Consider the following 22,137-nt stretch of genomic DNA (forward strand, 5'->3'; position numbering starts at 1 on the left):
ATTATCATTTTATTGAAATTTCAATGCAAGCTTATGAATGAAGTTTTTAAATTGTAAATCCCACTGTCAATCTCACCGGACCACAGGTGAATGACTTAACACGTTGTCAACAAGCAACCGAATCACAAACAAGTGAGGTTAAAGTCTCGTATCTCACCAAACTCTTTTGGTTCACTGCTTCGTCATTTGAGAACGAAGGCCAGTACACCCTCATCGGCATAGTTCTTGGCCTCGCCATCTACAACAACTGCATCCTTGATGTTCACTTTCCAATGGTGGTGATGCTGATGGGCAAGAAAGGAACCTTCAGAGATCTTGCAGATGCCAATCCTATTCTACACCAGAGTCTCAAAGAGCTTCTGGAGTACACTGGCAGTGTTGAGGAGGACATGATGATCACGTTCCAGATTTCTAAGACGGACCTATTTGGGAACACACTCATGTATGATTTAAAGGAAAATGGAGATAAAATTCCAGTAACGAATAAAAACCGAAAGGTGTTTGTGGCTCAGTATGCAGAGTGCATGTTGAACAAAAGTGTGGAGAAACAGTTTAAAGCATTCAGGAGAGGTTTCCACACTCAAGCACCTCTTCAGGCCTGCAGAAATTGAGCTGCTTATATGTGGTAGCAGGAACTTGGACTTCATGGCATTAGAAGACACAACAGAATATGATGGCGGCTACAACCAAGATTCTCGAATCATCAAAGAGTTCTGGGAGGCGTTGCACTCTTTTGGCGAGGAACAGAAGCGCCTCTTTCTTCAGTTCACCACGGGCACTGACAGAGCACCTGTAGGGTGAGGGGGGGGGGGGGGGGTCGGTAAACTGAAGATTATTATCACCAAGAACGGACCAGATACAGACCGGCTACCAACATCACACACTTGCTTTAATGTGACTCTTCGCTGCCTTGGGTTAGCAGCCATATTTGGCTCGGCTTCACTGAACTTTCATTTGAATTTTGTGAATTGGATGAATAAAGTATCTATCTATCTATCTATCTATCTATCTATCTATCTATCTATCTATCTATCTATCTATCTATCTATCTATCTATCTATCTATCTATCTATCTATCTATCTATCTATCTATCTATCTATCTATCTATCTATCTATCTATCTATCTATCTGTCTGTCTGTCTGTCTGTCTGTCTGTCTGTCTGTCTGTCTGTCTGTCTGTCTGTCTGTCTGTCTGTCTGTCTGTCTGTCTGTCTGTCTGTCTGTCTGTCTGTCTGTCTGTCTGTCTGTCTGTCTGTCTGTCTGTCTGTCTAACTTATATATATATATATATTTATGGGTTTGCGTGGGTTTCCTCCGGGCACTCCGGTTTCCTCACACATTCCAAAAACATGAGTTTCAGGTAAATTGGCCGGTCCAAATTGTCCCGAGGTGTGAATGAGCGAGTGAGTTGTCTGTCCCCGTGTGCCCTGCGATTGGCTGGCAACCAGATCAGGGTGTCCCATGCCCACTGCCCAATGATTGCTGGGATGGGCTCCAGCACCCCCGCGACCCTACTGAGGATAAGCGGTGCAGCTAATGATATGAGATTATATATATATATATATATATATATATATATATATATATATATATATATATATATATATATATATATATATATAAACCATATTTGTTTTCGGATTCTTTGTAAACCAAGACTCATACTATGTACTTTTTCAATATTTTGCTTGAAAATTTCCGTTCCTAAAAAAAATATTTCTTATAGCTCATGTTATATTTTACTAGTTATTTTGTCGTTAAGGTTGTTGTTGTGCTCTGTACAGCTCTTTGAGACTATTTGTGATAAAGGGCTATACAAATTAATATGACTTGACTTGACTTGGGGCATTGTGGCGGACTCTGTGGAGGCCCCGGTGTATTACTGTGAGAGTATGTTAAAATGGAAGCCCAAGAATGCCATGTTTCAATTAAAAAAAGAAACATTCAGTTATTAAAAATGGCCTTGAATTAAACACCCAATTAATAAAAAGGGCCTTAAAATAAACATTTAATTGATAAAAACGACTTTTTAAAATAAAAAGCCTTTGTTATGTTATCATAATTGAATTTTACATGCTGTATCAGTTAAGGTGAAATGAACATAATGTTTTTAACCAGCGAAACACTCCGGGTGTTCAGCATCCCAAATAGTTCAATTTTTTGTCAATTCAGGTTATTTTGTATAGCCCTTAATCACAAAGAGTCTCAAAGGGCTGCACAGACCACAGATTATTGTAAACCACAGACTGTTATGACACCATCCGCTGATCTAAAACCTACATGAGGGCAAGGAAAACCTCAACATGAGGAAAATGAAGAAAGCTTAAAAAGTCTAAACCCAACCCCCGCCACGCCTGCCTATGTTCAGTAGCTGTCATTTGAAATCTTTTTGCCACTCAATGTCACTGTCTAGTGCAACCAGAAACGAGTGCTGGAAATCAATACAAAGCCTCAAAGTGAACATAAGGCACAATTTTTCTTTTATTGTTTTGCCCAGTCTGTTACCAGGTTTTTGCTTTTTTCGGGTACCTGTAGCAGAAAAATGGAAGTCTAGTCAAATTTATTTGTATAGCCCTTAATCACAAAATGGCTTAAAGGACTGCATTCGTTACAATTACATGATCCCCTTATCTTACACCACCAACATGGAAGACTGTCACGAAGCGGAGCGGGAAACAGGAAAAAAAGCACCCATTCGGGTAGACGTACTTACAATTTATTGGGGAAAGAGGAGAAGGGCCTCTCGACCTGGGAATCGATGGTCACAGGAGTGGATTAGAAATCCACTCAAAAGAAAAGAATGTCCAAAACAAACGGATCAGACCAAAAACAAAACAGGATCAAACACAGGAAAATTTCCAGACTAAGCATTTCTTAAGTTAAACAGAACTTGCAGGAATCTCACAGAAGGTTTCACCAAAGTTTAACAAACGCTCAGGCAAAGCACAGTTAGAAGGAACGCATTAAAGTACTCCAAAAAGCAATCAGTCAATGCGCCTCAGCCGGTGTCCATGGGCGGGGCCAATTGGGCCCCGTGGCAACCGCGCCAGAATCCAGCGCCACCCGGCTGGGACCGACTGGGCGCCATGGCAACTGCGCCCGACGTGACAGAAGACAAATATGTACAGACGCTGCCCTACTTACGAACAAGATATGTTTTATTTTTTTCATCTGCGGTATCTTTTTTCATTGTTATCTTTTTTTTCTTTATTTGTCCCCCAAAAGTAATTTTGTGCATAATGTTTCATTATAATGTTTAATATGTGGATAACTAGAAAATGAATGCACAAGTAAGGTTAGATAGTGAAGGTGACAGATACATGATACATGTTTCTTACTTATCCAGCAGGAAAAACAATCTGAAAAGGCTTGTGGGAGTCGCAAGAACCGTCTCTTTCTAGTGAGCTGAGCCGAAAGAGCCACTTTTTAAAAAAAGAGACAGAATTCCCATCACTGCGAGCTTATTTGAGTGAAAGGAGCTACCAAACTGGTAAACTCTGCTAACACTTAGCACAAAACATAACCGGGGACACACAGATGACAGGTGCAAGATGAGTGAAATGTGTTTCTTTTTCTTCTTCTGGCTTTATCGGCTCCACCTAGGACTTTCTGCCCTCCATCGTGCCTGACTCGTATCATTTGCACTGTTCTGTGTTAATTTTACCACTACCGAAAAGAAGAATTGTGGTAGGCCAAACCAACTTCAAATTTGGGAGGGGATAATCCCCCACATGTTAAAACTCACCTTTTCTTTTGCGATGAATGTGGCCTAAGAGTTAACTAGACAATGAATGCACAAGTAAGGTTAGATAGTGCATGTGACAGATAGGTGTTAAAATACCTTTCTAACTTAGCCATCGACCTTGACATCTCTCGTTCTTCCCGATTAGCCACTCCCGCATTGTATATATGTTTCTTTTAATTGGTATCAGTATCCAGGATCGGGATTTTCCCATTTCCAGAATAGAACAAACCGTTATCCTGCATCCCTAGTCACAATATTGGTGAAAAAGTTGCAATTATTTTAATTTTAAAACCTGGCATTTGAACAAGGTTTTGTATATCTTTCTATTCGCTATCTAGTTGCGCGCTGTAAATAAACTCTTCCACTATTACAGTCTTCCTGATAACAATGATAATATCAGACGGAGCGTGAGCTGTCAGTGCGACACACTTGACTGAGCGAGAAACTCAATCTGCACGATGACTGCAGTCCATGTGGTCTTTGTTAATTGCGTCTATAGCTGACGACGGATGGGACTTTTTCCCTTTTTTTTCCCCACTACACCTTTTCAACTTGATACCTTCCAAACATACATACAATGATCGCTAAACTGTCTTTTGGGGGGAAAAAAAACCTGCTGATTAATGAAGGCCCTTATTTTCCAACATCCAATGTTTAGGGTTGCTAAGAAACAACCTTGTTTTTTTAAGAATAGCACTCTATTGATCAGAATATAAAATTGTTGATGGTCATGTTTTTGCAATCTTAACTTCAATGCTACTTCTATTTCACCTGAGTTATGTGAGCATTATAAGTAATTCCATGTTAATAGAATCATTCATACCAACAAACACAATATTATTTCATCAAAATGCCATTTGGCTTCCCTAGAATTACTTGATTCAAGATCATGTCCTTATGTTTTTGGAAGTTTTCAGACCCATTTAGAGTTAACAAAAAAACTAAAAAACAAAATAAGTAGTGTTACTTTTCTCGGGCAATATTATTAAATTATATATTGATTTAAACAAAGCATCCATCCATCCATCCATTATATGCACTGATTATCCTTAGTAGGGTTGCGGGGGTGCTGGAGCCTATCCCAGCTATCTTCGGGCAGTGTGCAGGGGACACCCTGAACTGATCGCTAGCCAGTCGCAGGGCACACAGAGACAGACAACTCACTCGCTCATTCACACCTAGGGACAATTTGGACCGGCCATTTAACCTGACATGCATGTTTTTGGAACATGGGAGGAAACCGGAGTGCCCGGAGGAAAACCACGCAAGCACGGGGAGAACTTGCACACAGGAAGGTTCGATCTCATTACCTCAGAACTGTACTGCACATGCGCTAACCACTGCGCCGCCATGCTAATCAAAGCAAATGCCATCAATTGTCACGAAGCGGAGCGTGAAACAGGACAAAAGGAACCATTCGCATAGATGTACTCACAATTTATTGGGGGAAGGATGAGGAGGCGCACACACTCGATCCGGGGATCGATGGTCGCGGAGTGGATTAGAAAACAAACGGATCAGACCAAAAACAAAACAGGATTGAACGCAGGCAAGTTTACAGACTGAGCATTTCTCAGAGTTAAACAGAACTTGCAGAAATCTCACAGGAGGTTCACAAAAATCTCACAGGTTTAAATAAGTTTAACAAACGCTCAGGCGAAGCACAGCTCGAAGAAACGCGTTTAAGTATTCCAAGAAGCATTCAGTCAATATGTCTCAGCCGGTGTCCACGGGCGGGGCCAATTGGGCGCCGCGGCAATCGCGCCAGACGTGACATCCATTTATGTTTTCTACCGTGGTAAATTGGACCAAGATCGTATTTTAGAATAAAAAAAAAAGAAAAAAAAAACATGTTCAGATTATTCAGTTCACTGATTAATGATCTTTTATTGAATAATAAAACGATGGTTCATTTCAATCGTATCAAATTTTTGGATTTTGGTAAAATTAGGCAAACATTTTGACCCATATCAAATCACTATGGCAATATGTTTAGAAATACCCGGGCTCACCAATAGGTAGCACCCTTAGAACACCTGAGTGGCCCACAGACCGTTTCTGAAAATAGTGATTGGTCATTGTGATTTTTCAGGAAATTTGACTTCTAACTGGTATGAGAAATCTTTAACATGATCTGTAAATAAATGATCAATTCGTCCTAAATTATTTTAAATGGACAGTGTGTAATATTTAGTGCCCTCTAGTGGTACACACCTTTTTTTCAGTTAAAAAAACATTGCTTTGAATACTATACTGAGCAAAATTATATGACTGTCGATTTGTATTTAAAATAAAATCATAGAGAGAGAAATGTGTATTTCTTTTGCACAGGGTAATCCACACTCGCTGCTATGTTTGTCCGGCATCCAGCCGCCACACTATTCTCTGTGAGACTGGCCTTTGCTCACACTAGACAACACAGTGGCATCTAGTCGTCAAATATTCCACATTGGGGATTTAAAAATGATCCATAATTTATATGTGTAGATCACTCATTGTGCCCTTATACACGGAATATTTTTTTAATGGTCAATTTAGCCTAATTTACCCGAATTCTAATAATTGCAACTACATAATAATGCAAAGATAACAGTAACGATATTATACATTTTTATTTTCGAATTTTAAAGTTTAAAAAGGTTGGTGACCCTTGATAGATATTACGACATTCTTTATTAAGAGTCCACAAACTGGCAATGAGAGAAAATATTTGACATGACACACATGGTTTCCACTGTCTAGGTTTCCAATCAGGGCTTATTATAGAGGGCAGGGCTACCTTTCAGTCACACTATCTCAACATCTCACATCACCTGTTCCACTCCAGGTATGGCCACGCGTGCCACCCCCCAGGGTGAGTGCTCATCTGCAACAGGAGGCTAAGCCAGATCACCCCTGGTGGACTCCCCAGCCACTCCTTCTCCAAAGTTCAGAACCAACATGGAGGAGAGGCGGGCACGCTCCTTCCACATGACGTGCCACCTGCAGAGGGACTACGGCAGCAGACTGGGGGGCCCCTTGGCCCGCTACAACCCAAATGGCTTTGCCGGCACTAGCATTAGCCTCAGTTTGGACCAGGAAACAGATGTCGATGGTTCCACACCCGGCGAGCGGCAGGCGCCCGACACGGGTCGTTACTCTCCCGTGTCACTGGAACTGGACCCGGCGGCGGTGAATAATGGATCAGGCGTACGCCCATGCCGGGCGGCAGGAGACCCGGCCCTGCAGATGGAGCACCGCCAGATTCCCATCTCCTCGGCGCCTCTGCCGCCTTTGCCGCGCTCAAGCTGGCTGCACCGCCACCAAAAGGAGTTCGAGCGGCCGTACGTTAAGACCAGCATGCAGGGCGATGTTTACAACTTCCTCGAGAGGCCTGCTGGACTCAAATGTTTTCTCTACCATTTCCTTGTGTAAGTATGACTTGAAAGTAAAACTGTGTGTGGGCATACCCGTTCGCCGTTTTTTTTTTTTTATAAACTTGATTACTTGGAGGCGCATACTTTACTACAATAAGCTCTCATTGCACAAATTCTGTAATCCCTCATTTTTTGCAGGGGTTGCGTTCCAAAAATTACCCTCGATAGTTAATATCCATGAAGTAGAAACTTTCATTTATTCATTGAATACTTTATCACACATTGAAACCAAAGAAGAAATCTTATTTAAAGGCTCAAGCATTTATTTAAAAGTGGTGTCCGTAACTTCAAAATATTCTACTTGCTCATGCCATCTTCTGGCTGAAATTTTGGATTTGTTGCATGGGCTGCTATAAGCTCACAATCTGAGTTATTTTTCTAATGTTAAAAGGCAATGCATAAGACATGTTGTATTTCGTTAGATTTCAAAATTGGTCGGATTAGGGCACGTTTGTGTCGCAGTTCAGAATTTTTCGAAATTGTTCTTATTTATTGCCATCCGGCTAGTAAAATTTTGACAGATTTCAACAGTGTTTAAAGGAATTTTATTAACATGTGGTAAAGTTTGACGATCATGTGAATTTTTTGCATAATTCTGAAAATTGTGTCCAAAATATAATTTACATATTCATAGTTGTTCCCAATGTCGCTGGGAAATTTGTAACATTTTTAGTTGTTGGCAATTGTCGCTATGACATTTTGAAAGAGTTCAAATGATTGACGGTGATTATATTTATCGCATTTGTGTCACCATTTTGGTAATGTTGATTCATATTTGTTGCCATTGCACTTGAGACATTTTTATTATTTCATTCGTAGTTGTCGAATTGCTGTAGGAACTTTTTTAAACTATTGTGGAATTTATCCTATTTTTGATAGTTGTTGCTTTATCCATGAAATCTTTTAAAAGATATTCGTAATATGCCGTCGTCAAGTTTGGAGCAAATTCAAAGTTGATCTTAACGGACTGTGTAAAAGGATCAGAGATAAGGAATCCAGCCTGACCTGAACCGACCGGCCCGGCCTGGTCCGACTTAATGATTGACCTTTTATGCCAAAAATTCGGGCCGGGGCCCAAGACCTTACCTCTACAGTGGATCTAGTGCTTAGGCCGGTGGTTATACAAATGCAACTTTGGAGTTTGTTTCATCTGCAGTTCCCTTTCTTGTTAATTACATCTAGTACAGCATTAGGTTCTGGTTCCTAGAAACAGAAGTCCTGTTTGTGTGCAGAAGCAGGTCAGTGTGATCTGGTCTACCATAAACAGTATTCCAGCTCTGCACCAGCGTCTGTAGTCTTGTTCTGCTTCAGCCAGCTTTTTAGAAATGGAGCGGTATCATGCATGAAACATGGAGGCACTTCTGTGTGTGTGTGTGTTTGAGCTAAATTGGCCTACAAGAAGAGCACGCTGACCTGTACTTAAAACACAGCTTACGTCAAGCATATTATTCAAGAAGCTTTCCTTTATTAATGTGAACTATGAATATATTTCAGGTTGAGGCAATTGAGTTATTTTGATTCTTTTCTATTTAGATATAATTAAAGGTCCTTTTATCTTAAAATGGAGCTGAAGCGTAAGCATTTAAAGAAGACATACTATGGAAGCTCGAAAGATACCATTTGGCAAGGTTTGGAAGCTCATTTCCATATTTTCTTGCTGCATGAGCAAGGATAAATATCAGCCAACAACAAGTCATGAAAGCTGGTGTTAATCCTGTGAGTTGCACTACCAGAGGTGTCTGGCTAGGGCAAATAGCTATAGTTAGTCAGAGCTAGTGTATGAGGCTAACTTGAGGCTAATTAAGAGAGTAGTGGGAGAAGCTACTAAAAGGCCAACTTAAAACCGCAAGAAAAAAATCCGAATTTTTAAAGTGTCGGGCAAGCATCACGGAACTCAGCGACATTTACATGCATGTCCACCTGTGGAAGTGTTACTGAGTGTTACTGAAGGACAAAGCAGGAGCAGCTAACAATAACAATACTGCCTAACAGCGAGCCATAGCCTGCAGCCAATGGCTAACATGAGTGCTTAGAGAAGATAACCGTGGAAGAGGCCTCAATGATGGGACTCGAAGCTCATCAAATGCAGGGCTCAGGTGTGGAATGTAAAGGGCTGTTAATTGCTGAAAGCACCAAAGGGACAAGCTACCTTTGCAAAATTCTTATTTTGGCTCTGTATTAGTAAGATGGTGGCCAAACATGTTCAAATTGTGTAATGTAAAATAAACATTTTAAAACCTTCCAGTCTTTAAAAAACCATGTTGAGATACAGGCAGTACATGTGTTTTTACGTTGTGTAAATCACCACTATTTAAACGAATGAAGTATTTTTAAACCACTATCTATCACAATATAATTCACAATGGACCCTAAGGCATTTTTTAAAAATGTATCTAAGCAAGATGATGCCATTATTTCGACCAGTGGGGGGTTAGCACAGCGCTGACCTGCCTGCCTGCGTCTCACTTTAACAGGATGTTGGTGGATTAGCGCCACTGTTGCTCCACATGTTGTAAATGACGTTGACGTGACCAGAGTGAGTGGAAAAAAGAGTGAAAAAAGAAAGTAAAGCTAGATTACATATTTATTGAAAGTTGGTTAAGATGAATCAAACTTTCTGACAATGCAGGAGGGTATAAATGAGGTGTCAGTGTATTAATTAATGAAAAATAAATTTTGAAAATAATTCTCAATTGAAAAATCGCTGCTGCAGATAAGTACAAGGACCTCAGATTTTTTAAATTAATAATTAAATGTAATTGTTAACAATGTCTGTCTGTCGCTAGGTGTGTATCAATGGCTAGGTGTTTATCTCACTAGGTGCTCAATTAGCAAACTAGTAGGCTGGCTGGCTGTTGCTATCTGCTTATCCGTCGCCTTATCTACCTAGTCCTTATATGTGTCCATCAGTCCTTATTGGCCGTCGCATTTTTAAGATTCAAACTATTATGGTAGATGTCATTGACAAGCCAACTTTGTTTTGTAAACATCATATAAACATTTTAACACTATAATACTGATACCATTAGTGCTATTGGTAATATCCTGTGAAAGAATGACGGATAATTTAAATTTTTTGACAAATAGCTTTCTTACAATGTCATCAAATCAACGGCAGTTTTTAATTCTAGTTTCTGAAATTTGGAATTGAAAATAAAACAACCACTTGGTTTAATCATAATACCTGGTATATTTTCTAGCACATCTTTCGATTTCTCTAAGTTCCTTTTTTGTGTATGTTAATCAAGAATTCAATAAAAGTGACAACGAAAAGTTTTTTAGTTCCTTTTCGAAACATTTAATACAATATTTTTCTTCTACCATGTCTTCAAACTGCAACATCAGTGGAAAATAAGCAGTTGTCACCACGCTTTTAAAATATTGCACATCACTGCTCATCAGTTAATGGAAAGAAAGACCCACCTCTCATCTTCATTGTGTCTTTAAAGTGTGCATTACTAATGACCCCCCACCCCCCATCCCATTAATAATGTGTCACTTTAACAAAGGAATAAAAAACCCAACTTGAAGCTCTCTAAATTAACAATAGCTTATGAATGGCTATCAGCAGGAGGTCGGTTGTATTCAATATTGGATGATTGGCAGGGGCAGAGATGCCACAAAAAGGTTTGGGTGACAGTTTACAAACCCTTAAAAGATCTGCTGACATACATAGGTGCAGTGCAGATGAAAGTCATCTCCCAAGCATGACTCAACGGCATTTTCCACTCATGCCAACCTTCTTGAATTCTGTGCGGGGTTCCAGAACGACAATGCCAAGGTTTTCCTCTCAAAATGGTACAAAAGCTTTGTGAAAAACTCTATATGGAGTCATGTTTCTTTATATTGGCATTGGTTGCAATTACAGAAGACCCCGAGGTTACGTTGTCCCCAAATTAGGAAACCAGAGTGTCCGGAGGAAATCCACGCAAGCACGGGGAAAACACGCAAACTCCACACAGGAATTTTGATCCCATGACCTCAGAACTGTGCCGCCATGCTGCCCTACGTTGTCCCCACCTTATGCAATTTTAATGTTACGATGTGGTATTCAATATTTTTTTATACCTTTCTTTAGGGTATTTTAGCAGCATACGCACGCTACCAACAAAACATAATTTTGCATGCTTAAAAACTTACAATATTCTAACTTTTCTGTGTTTCTTTGGATGACTGTGTGAGTCACTCGCCTCATACGTTTATAAGATGCCAGTCTGCTATTGGCCAATGTCATATAAGACGTTTGTCTGCTATTGGTTTACATCACACTATTAGAAATGCTATTAGCTCTTAGCCGAACTCTCTCCCACTCTGCCTTTCTCTCGTGTTACTGACTTTGATTCGTTTATAGTTTCCAAGACCTGCAATAATAAAAGGAAAAGCAAGAAGATAATTAGAATGGAATTTAAGCTCTAGTTAAATATAAAAATTCAAAGAAGTCACACACATTGTTAGCCTCCATAATGAATATTGAGGTAACCAATTGACGATCTATTTATTTAAATCAGATATCTTACAAAGGGATGACCATCCTCGCAAGTGGAAGTTTTAAATTCAGTTTTAAATTTAATCATTCCTTTACATGCATATTTATTTATAATGTTATTTGATCATATACACATAAAGTTATATTACATCGTAATGAATAGTACCTAGTATATAGTTATTTATTATTTCAATCGTTTTATCTGGTTTCCGGGAGTTTCTGTTGTTTCCCGATGAGAGCGAATTCCTTAAAAAAAAAGAAACCATGCCGCTTACATAGGATGCTATAGTTGCGAGGCGTTCAAAGATGGAATGAATGAATGAAACGGAAAAAAAGTAAAATAAGCTGGGATGAGCTCCAACACCCCCACGACCCTAGTGAGGTTAAGCGGTGCAAAAATTAGATGAATGGATAGATAGAAAACGTGTGCTTCAAAGGAAAAGGGCCAGATATCACATTTGGATACTTGCTGAGTCTTTTACGTAACCGGACGGAACAAAATGTACGGTGATGATTCCTAAATGCCCTCAGCGTCACAACATAATCCGACCTTTGAACTCAATTCGGACGCCTCCACCATCCTCTGCGTTCCTTATTGCGCAATAGTGATGTCGGTCAGAAACACTTAAATTGACTTAAGTCTTTTATTTATAATACAACGGCTCGTGACGGACAATGATGCCATCAATAGAAAGCCATACAATCGCCCTGGCACCTGCTCATCCTAGTAAAAACACAGACGCCCAGATGTTGTCTGCAATACTTGATTTTGCTTGTTTTTCTTTTTTTTTTATTTATAACCCAGCAGATTACGGGCTTTACCCTTCTATGCATGAATGTATACATGCTCCACTAAAACCCTTATCGGAGATCTGCTTATGAGAGATTATCGGCAGTGTGGGTCACTTCCATTTCTTGGCAACAAGATGTTTGAGCTGTTTATGAGTCTGTTTTGAATGTAAGCTTTTATATCATGAGACTATGAACAAACCGTTAAAAACATTTTAATGTCATGTTTTGTCAATTTGGGGTAAGTGATGGATTGCATAAAATCTTTAAAATACTGTTGCTGCTGTTTGAAATTAAAGTATGGAAAATAATGCCTAAACGAGCAATACTATGTAATAGGTCAGATAAAAGCTACGTTTTTTAAAATACTTCAGTTGAAAGAATTCTTAAAATAAATTGCAAAAATATAATTGCTCGTTAATGTGTCATTTATATATGTATATAATTATGTTTCTTGTAATTGTTGTTTTTTACTCTTTCTGGTAAAAAACAAACAAAAATAAGACATATTATCGATTTTTAAGAACTATGTTATTAAAAATGATTTAAATAAATGATAGTTTAAATGGTACTGCTCATTTATATGTTACTTTTATACTTATATCAGTGACTGGGGCGTGCATCTTTTCCGTCGGGCGTACAACTTACAAAATGTCTCCTGCCGGGTGGCCAACAACTTTTTCAAAGGGGAAAAAAAAGTCCGTTTTTTTCTCCAAATCAAGCGTTTGCTTCATTCCAATTTCGAAATCTTTGTTCGGTTTGGAAATTTCGGAATTTCGGTTCGTTTGGCAATTTGCATACTCGGCAGCCAATCAGAAGCCTGCATCGAATAACTTCGTGCTTCCGGACTTTCCCGAGCCATATAAGGTCGTGCATTTGCATATCAATTTCCAAAGTAGACGCACAGAGAACACAAGAAGAATGGATAAGTGGTTAGTAATCGAGCCAAAACCTCAGCTCCAGAAGAAAGATTCAAAAGAAGCTAACTAAATTTATGACGCTACAAAACGTAAACGTACATTAAGAGCATCGTGTAAAGAAGAGTTCGCGTGGCTTGTAGCGGACGATGCAACGCAAACATTGCATAAATGAAGATAAGTAAATACAGGTACATACTGATGGCAGATGGAAAACAGCGATGTCATATACATGCAATGAATGTTATAAGTAGATTTATGATAAACTAAATTTCAAAGAGTTGTTCTGGTATATATTCTGATTGTCAATCCTTAATACTGCGATTGGTCGTCTTATTGTGTTTCAAGTTGGGAAAAATGGGGCAGGCAACTTTATGGCTGGGCAGGCAACTTTTCTGAGTGGTCTGCCCTGGTGTCCGCTAACTTTTTGTGATGAATTTCAGACACTGCTTATATCAATAAATACTTTTGTTTTAGTATGTTTTAAATTATTTTTCTCGTAAAATAATACTTGAAATTAGACATATTAGCTTTTTTTTACATATTTGTACGTAGACAAATGAATCCAATCACTGCCATTCCAATTTCCACTGCCATCCAATGACTGCTTTTTTTTTTTTTTTTTTTTTTTTTTTTAAGCTTTTTTTAATATAAACCTTACATTCATGCGAAAAAATAAAAAAATGAGCAAAAATTATTTACATAATTCGAATGCTACAGTTCTGGGGGCACCATTGAGGACACAACTCTGCACCGCTTATCCTCAGTAGGGTCGCGAGGGTGCCGGAGCCCATCCCAGCTATCTTCGGGTAGTGGGCAGGGGACACCCTGAACTGGTTGCCAGCCAATCACAGGGCACACAGGGACAGACAATTTGCTCACTCATTCACACCTAGGGGCAATTTGGACCAGCCAATTCACCTGAAATGCATGTTTTTGGAATATGGGAGGAAACCGGAGTGCCCGGAGGAAACCCACGCAAGCACGGGGAGAACATACAAACTCCGCACCGGAAGTCCGGTAGCTGGATTTGAACCCATGACCTAAGAACTGTGCCGCACACGCGCTAACCACTGTACTGCCGTGCTGCCCCATTTAAATTAAATTGAACTGAATTAAATTCAATTGTTTTTATTAACATATCAACATTGTAAACCATGTATGCAACAGGATAAGACATGGCACTCCAGGGTAAAAATTCTATCCATCTATCTACCCTGGTCATATCCCTTGAGAGGGGTGACTGACAGCATGACAAACGCATACACAAAAACAAAGAAAAGAAAAAATGAAAAAAGTTGCAAAAACACACAAAACATTTGAGCATGGCCAACCCAAATGCCCAAACAGCCATTCAAGTTAAGCACCTCGGCACCCAAGTTGGTCATGCTTTCGTCCCTCCAAATGAAACAGGACACAAGAAAGCGGCCATGTCACTCGGGTCAGGGTGATAAGACACACTCTTCTGTTCAACAGCAGGGCCGGACAGCTTTCACTGGTTTACCCCTGCCGCATCATACGGGTGCCCTGCCCATCCCTTAGAACATGTCTAAACATCCCACTATCCTTTCATAACACCTCTCCATTCATTCCTATCACCAACAAGAGCTCTAGCTTCTACTACATTTAGACCTCTTTCTTCCAGTGCATTCATAACACCATCCATCCACGTCACTCGCTGCTTTCATCTTGGTCTCTTTCCATTTACTTCTGCTCTGTAGATCCTCTTCAACATTCGCTCCTCATCCATCCTCCCCATGTGTCCTAACCAACCGAGTACTCTCTTATCCACACGCTTGCTTAGTTCCACTACTATTCCAGTTCTGTTTCTCATAATTTCATTTCTCAATCTATCCAATCTTGTCACTCCTAACACACTCCTCAAACACTTCATCTCAAAAACATTTAATTTCCTTCTCAAATCATACTCTTGTTACTCAAAGGGCAAAAATATAAGGGAAAAAAGATCAAAAGCAGAAAAAATATTTAGAAAATAGTGCTCACAGACTGGCTTAAGTTAGAATAGTGCAATGTTTGTTAATGAAAAATACAATACTGCAATAACAGGCCGGTTGCCCTGACATCACATGTGATGAAAACCATGGAGCGGTTGCTGCTGCATCACCTGAGGCCACAGGTCCGCACACCATCAACCCTCTGCAAGTTGCGTACCAGGAGATGGTGGGAGTGGAGGATGCTATAGTATACATGCTACACCGATCCCTCTCTCACCTGGACAGGGGCAAGGGGGCTGTGAGGATTACATTTTTGGACTTCTCCAGTGCCTTCAACACCATACAGCCTCTGCTACTTAGTAGTAAACTGGCAGAGATGGAGTAAGCTCACACCTTGTAGCATGGATTACGGACTACCTGACAGGCAGACCCGAGTATGTGAAACAAGGGGGCTGTAAATCGGACACTGTGGTTAGCAGCACAGGATCTCCGCAGGGGACCGTGCTCTCTCCGTTCCTATTCACCCTGTACACGTCGGACTTTCAGTACAACTCTGAGTCCTGCCACGTGCAGAAGTTTGCTGATGACACTGCTATCATGGGATGTATCAGAAGTGGGCAGGAGGAGGAGTACAGGAAATTGATTCAGGACTTTGTCCAATGAAGCGATGCTAACCACCTGCACCTGAACACCACCAAGACCAGGGAGATGGTGGTGGACTTCAGGAGAACTAGAACGCACCCGGTTCCTGTAACTATCAAAGGAGAATGTGTAGAATTTGTCCAGACCTACAAATACCTGGGTGTGCAGCTGGACAATAAACTGGACTGGACTGCCAACACAGTGGCAGCGTGTTGGGGAGGCAGCGCCAAGAAGAAGGATGCTTCTCGTCTTAATAAACTGGTGAGGAAAGCGAGCTCTGTTGTGGGCACAGAGCTGGACAGCCTGACAACAGTAGCTGAGAGACGGGAACTGAAAAAGCTGCGGTCAATCATGGACAATTCATTACATCCACTACACAGCATCATCTCCAAACGGAAGAGCAGCTTCAGCGACAGACTGCTGTCACAGTCTTGTTCCACGGACAGACTGAGGAGATCATTTCTTCCTCATGCCATGAGGCTCTTTAACTCCACCCGGGGGAGTAAAAGCCCACATTAAACTACACCCCCTCATTGCATATTACCGTATTTTTATTACAGTCTGTATTTTATGTAGCACTATCTAAATACTCTATATCAACACGTTACATCGGGTATTCATGTATTATATTCCTTTTACTTTATTATTGTTTTATTTTCAGCACAAGGATACTGCTGGAAGTGTGAATTTCCCTACGGGGATGAATAAAGTGTATCTATCTATCTATCTATCTATCTATCTATCTATCTATCTATCTATCTATCTATCTATCTATCTATCTATCTATCTATCTATCTATCTATCTATCTATCTATCTATCTATCTATCTATCTATCTATCTATCTATCTATCTATCTATCTATCTATCTATCATAAAAAGAAGTGCAATAATATTTTGCAGCAACAAAGTCCCCAAAATAAGTCACAGGGTAGGCTATATAGTTTCACAGTTTTACATTTAGCAGTAACGCAAAAGAAAAAAAAGAAGAAGAAAAATAAGTAGCATCTTATGTATAAGGTGGCCCCCGGGAAGAAGCAGTCTCTGAACCTGTTTGTCTTTTTTTAGGGACCTGTAGCGCCTACCAGAGGGCAACAGGTCAAAGAGGTATTTGCTGGAATGGGAAGAGTCTATTATAATGTTGATGGTTCTGCCCCTTGGACTGTGTCCTGGATAATAATCTTGGCCAGTCCTGATGATCTTGTGACATGAACATAACACTGAAGTTTCCATCTCCACACAGTTGACAACAGTTCTTCATAGGGTCCAATGTGGCCTCTGATGGTGTTGCACACCGTTTTGTCTGTCACATGGACTAACTCGCTGATGCCTAGAAGTTTCCTGTAGCATGGCATCTCCATGGCCTGGAGTTTCCTTTCCAAGTTTGCTGTGAGAGTCCATGTCTCGCAAGCGTAGAGGATAATGGAAGCGGACAGCGCTTGTATGAGTTTGATCTTCGATTTCACTGCAATGTTCTTGTCCCTCCAGATGGGTCTGGCAGGTGTGGTAGTGGTTTCAGCTTTCCCGACCATGATTCTAGTCCCAACCCCTCTTCTAATACGACAGCTCCAAGATTTCCTTATTTAGTGACAGGTTTAAGCTCTTGGGGGTTGTTGGTCATTACTTTTTTTATTTTTTTCTGTGCTGATTTCCATTACATACTGGGTTGGTACTTTGTTCAGGTGATTGAACAGATATCTGAGTTCCTGTTCTTCTCGAATGCTCTGGTAAAGTGAACAAGTTGAGGCCAGAATCAGACCAAAAAAGATCTGTCAATTAAATAATTAATTTACTGTCCTTGACTGTTATGGATGTAAAAAGTGTACTTTTTCAATATTGTTTACAGTTAGTAAAATAATTCTGCAATTTATTACTGTTTTGTAAGTTAAATTAGCAAGCGAACAAGCAAAACCTGTGGCCAGAACCCAACAAAAAAGGGAATTGTAAATGAAATAACTCATCCACTGCCATTGAAGGCTGCAGATGTAATGGCTATGGATTTTGTCATTGCCATTGACTGCTGTGGCAATGAATTGAGTTGACACAGGCAATACCTTTCATTCTCCCAAAATGCATCTGTCATGATGTGGCTTGTGTTTATTTTCCAAGCCGCATGCCGGGATTTTGAATGTTGTCCGTAATTCTGGCTAAAGCCCCCAGCTGTTTTGTTTTAATCAGCCATGGCAGGTTTAAGGCCCCGTGCGGCCCTAGCAAGGTTGGGTAACGCTTCAGAAGTGAACCATGTTAGGGCTGCAATTAATCACTATTTTAATACTTGACTATTGAAACATTTAGTTCAGTAATATGACAGTTAGTCATTTTTTTAAATTTAGCATGAAGTTGTTTTACTGATTTGGCAAATGTTAATAAACACAAGAAAATGAAAAGGATATATTTTATTGAACATAAAGCGGATTCGTGAAACAAACAATTTGGCATAGTGCTTGGTCAGTAGAGACATGAATCCATAAATAAACTTCATTTTTTTTAGGGACAGGCAAATAAATAATAAGTTAAAATCAAGTAAACATTAGTTTATCATTGTAAGCCAAGAAAAGGCTCATTTTCAGCAATCAAACAGTAAATAATTTATAACGCCAATGCAGATAGTGAAGGTCAAAAGATGTGCATTTTTTTGGCTGCAGAACGCCAACGGCGGTGTTCCTCCGTAAACCTGATGGTGTTTTTAGAGGGGCTGTTTTCCGCTCTCTCCCGAGTTGTTTACGCTTTTCAGATCATGTCACCATTTTAAAAAGTGACTACCATATAGTTGGATAGAAAAGGCGAATGAGGGCTTAGTTGCTACCGACTCGAGTTGTTCGCAAACGAAAAGTCTCTATGAGCCAGCTCTTGGAAGTGAACGAAGGGTGCCCACCAATCAACAGCTGGTTCCTTCTGGGATGCGTCTTTTCTCTTGTTATTCGGTCAATGTGCAGTTTTTTTTTCGGCAGGGGGGGATGTTCTGTGTGTTTGACTTCAAATTTGTTGAGCATAAAAAAGTTTACAATTGTTTTATATTCTATCTTTTTTTATATATTTATGAATATTTTTAATAAAATTTCCTGTGTTTTTCAGTGTTAATGCATTTTTATAAAAATGTAAAGAAAAAAATCTTTTCATCTTCTTTTTCCTTTTATAATTTTTCTTTTTTTTTAATTTATTAAACTCACTTTATATTGTTTACAGCTGATTGTTATTTTATTGTATTTATTACTGTTTATATTTATTGCACTTTAAGTGTAGAATACATCTGTTGCTGGTGAGGTGTAATAATCATTACATGGTTCTATAACACAGTGTTTTTCAACAAGTGTGCCGGGGCACGCTAATGTGCCGTTGACCTTGTCTAGTGTACCGCTGGAATTTGCCCAATTTTATCTTTCCAAAAAAACAGGCCAACATTCTGTATTTTTGCAATTTTCAGACAAGGAACTGGAATAGTCATCCATATCAGTAGGTGGCAGTAGATTTTTACACACTTTTTATATACAAATTTTTTGCTCATGAGGTAGCACAGTACATTTAATAACTTAATTTGTTTAACAAAGCGGTTTAAGATTGCCCTGTAAGAAATAAAAACAAATAAAGCACATCATTCTTTTTTATTTTAAGTATTATTTCCTTCTTTTTATATGATAATTATCTGCTCATGAGGTAGTACAATGAAATATTTGACATAACTTCAGTTTCAAACATTTTCGACGGAACCTTTTTATAAATAAAAGTGTACCTTGGTTCAAAAAGAGTTGAAAACCACTGCTATAACACAACTACCTGTCTGTTCTTCTCTAAACAACTGACTCAGACTGTTCAGAAAATTTCAAATTCTTTGACATGCAACAACTTATTTTCAAAAGTAACAGAAATAGTTACTTGCCATCATACTAGCTACCAATACTATAGAGGAACTCAGTTACTAACACAATTACTTTTTGGAAGAAGTAATGAGTTACTATAACTAATTACTTTTTTAAAGTAACATGCCAAACATTGCGCTTGAGCAGCTCTCAGCAAAGCTTAAATTAATGAAGTGGAGCCTTACTTTGTTCAAAAAACGTGTCTTATGACAATAGTGGACAATCTTTTTTCGACTATTTCCACTTTTGATTTCTGTCGACAATGTCGATTAATCGTTGCAGCCATAGACCACGTCCTGTCCTGTTTGTCTGTCAGTTGCAAAAACAGCGACACTCAGGAAGCTTTGACTTACGGTATGTCGACTCATGCCATATGTCAAGGACACGGTACCAAGGGGCATGTCCTATCAGTCATGCATCTTTATTTTTAAAACTCCCACCTGTGGCCTCGACACTTTGTGGCTCGGTCCATTGAGGATACCCAACTTTTTGGGACAGAATCGTGAGTGTCTTCAAAGATTGGCATCTGTGTGCATGAAGGGGTCAAGTAATCCTTACGCCGTAAAATCGCTGTCCCATCTGCCCAATGTGTCAACAACTTTAGAGTCTTTCTCTTATGTCTCCCTGCTTGACCCATGTCACATTGTGGCTTGATTTCTGTTTAATTTTTTTTGGGACAAAATTCTTAAACCCCGAAGGAAAAATAACAAATGTATCATTTCCTCAAAATAACTGAGAAGCAAAATATTTGACCACTAGATGCCATATTGGGCAGTGCAGCTGAAAATGAGTGCTTAAAAGCACAAGGAAGAATAAAAACCAAGGAGAATAAACATTACTAAACCACACAATGTTCTTTCTTTTTTTTTTTGCCCAGCCTATCACTAGGTTTTGGGCTTTTGGGGTTACCCTTAGCAACAAAATATGTCAGCTCCCTTTAGGTGAGGCTCATGTTATGTAAAATAAATGCAAATGTATTACAAAATGCACATATATATGATAGTTTGGGTATTTCGGTCATTATTCAAATCAATAATGTTTTTCTTTGATTGCGTTTTTTTAACCACTAGGAGCCATTTAATAATACACAATGTCCCTTTAAGAGCGAACAAAAGTTAACAGACCCCTAAGTAAACATGTTCTTTTCCTTCCCTATGCCATTCAACTCATTACTATTATTTGTTTTTTTCTCCTCTTTTGACCTAAACATTAATGAGAAGGCCAGAAAATACGACACACTTTTGATTTTATTTAAATAAATATTTGCTATGTTTTTCCTTATCCTCCATAAGAATAAATAATTAGAATAAAGCACATTTAGGCCTGTTTTTTTAAATGCTGAGACGTTTTTTTCTTTTTGAATAGGGATCATTGGGCACCATTTCCTGTGGTGTGTCTTGGGCACGTACAGCCTGGTGGCACCCATCCCTCTTCAGGTCAACAAATGTTTCCATCTGGTCTTGAACCGGGAACCTTTCGCGTGTTAGGCAAATTGCGTGGGTTTCCTCCGGGCACTTCGGTTTCTTCCAAAATTTCAAAAACATGCATGTCAGGTTGATTGGCCGGTCCAAACTGTCCCTAGGCTTGAGTGAGCGAGTGACTTGTGTGTCTCTCTGTGTGCCCTCCAACTGGCTGGCAACCAGTTGAGGGTGTCCCCTGCCCACTGCCTGAAGACAGCTGGGATGGGCCCCAGCATCACCGCGACAGTATTGAGGATAGGCGGTGCAGATAATTGATAGATGGATATTTTCATCCTCCTGAGCCAACGCACACACATACACACAAATATAGGAGGTACTATTTTTTCACATGACAGTAATGATGTTCATGATATACTTGCTAATGGGAAACATATTGAATTGTATTTAGCTAACAAATCAGCTACCTGCCAATGCTAGCTTCTACAACAGCAGCAGCCAATTCTAGTTGCAGTTTTAGCAAATCTTGGTGCTAATGCTTGAGGCCACATTGGGAATAAAGAAAGTAAGAAAATATTCTAGATATATATTTACAGCCATATTTTTATGTCTCAACGTCACAATTTTAGTACTCCAGTTCCCTCGAGTCACATAAGTTCAAGCAGTCATTTGACTGCCCAATGGTAAATATTCACTTTTGTTGCTAGGTATTTACTACAGATGAATGCATTAAGGGGAAAAGGAAAAGTGAATTCTACTGTTATTTGGTAAATGGTCTGCATTTATATAGCGCTTTTCAAGTCAATAAACCCTTCCAAAGCTCCATATAGCTGATTTTCCAGCCTCTGCTGATCCCAAGAACAAATCCTTGTTCATTTTTTTCTGTGAACTGAAAGCAACTCAGCTAAATTCT

General features: G+C 39.5%; 1 protein-coding gene and 1 pseudogene across 7 annotated transcripts in view; both read left to right on the forward strand.

Moving 5' to 3' along the window:
• Positions 1 to 5,520, forward strand: part of LOC148363034 (ubiquitin-protein ligase E3A pseudogene) — an 8,557-nt pseudogene extending 3,037 nt beyond the window's left edge.
• kcnq1.2 (potassium voltage-gated channel, KQT-like subfamily, member 1.2) overlaps positions 1 to 22,137 on the forward strand; it is a 238,205-nt gene that overhangs the window by 2,603 nt on the left and 213,465 nt on the right. For all 7 annotated transcript variants that reach the window (XM_088340619.1, XM_088340621.1, XM_088340620.1 and 4 more), the window contains exon 2: positions 6,574 to 7,156. In XM_088340619.1, coding sequence (XP_088196745.1) covers positions 6,687 to 7,156 — 470 coding nt within the window. In that variant the 5' untranslated portion in view covers positions 6,574 to 6,686. The remainder of the gene's footprint in view (positions 1 to 6,573; positions 7,157 to 22,137) is intronic.

This window comes from Urocampus carinirostris, chromosome 7, assembly GCF_059441175.1.
Source record: "Urocampus carinirostris isolate Australia breed hairy pipefish chromosome 7, RoL_Ucar_1.0, whole genome shotgun sequence".
Lineage (NCBI taxonomy): Eukaryota > Metazoa > Chordata > Actinopteri > Syngnathiformes > Syngnathidae > Urocampus > Urocampus carinirostris.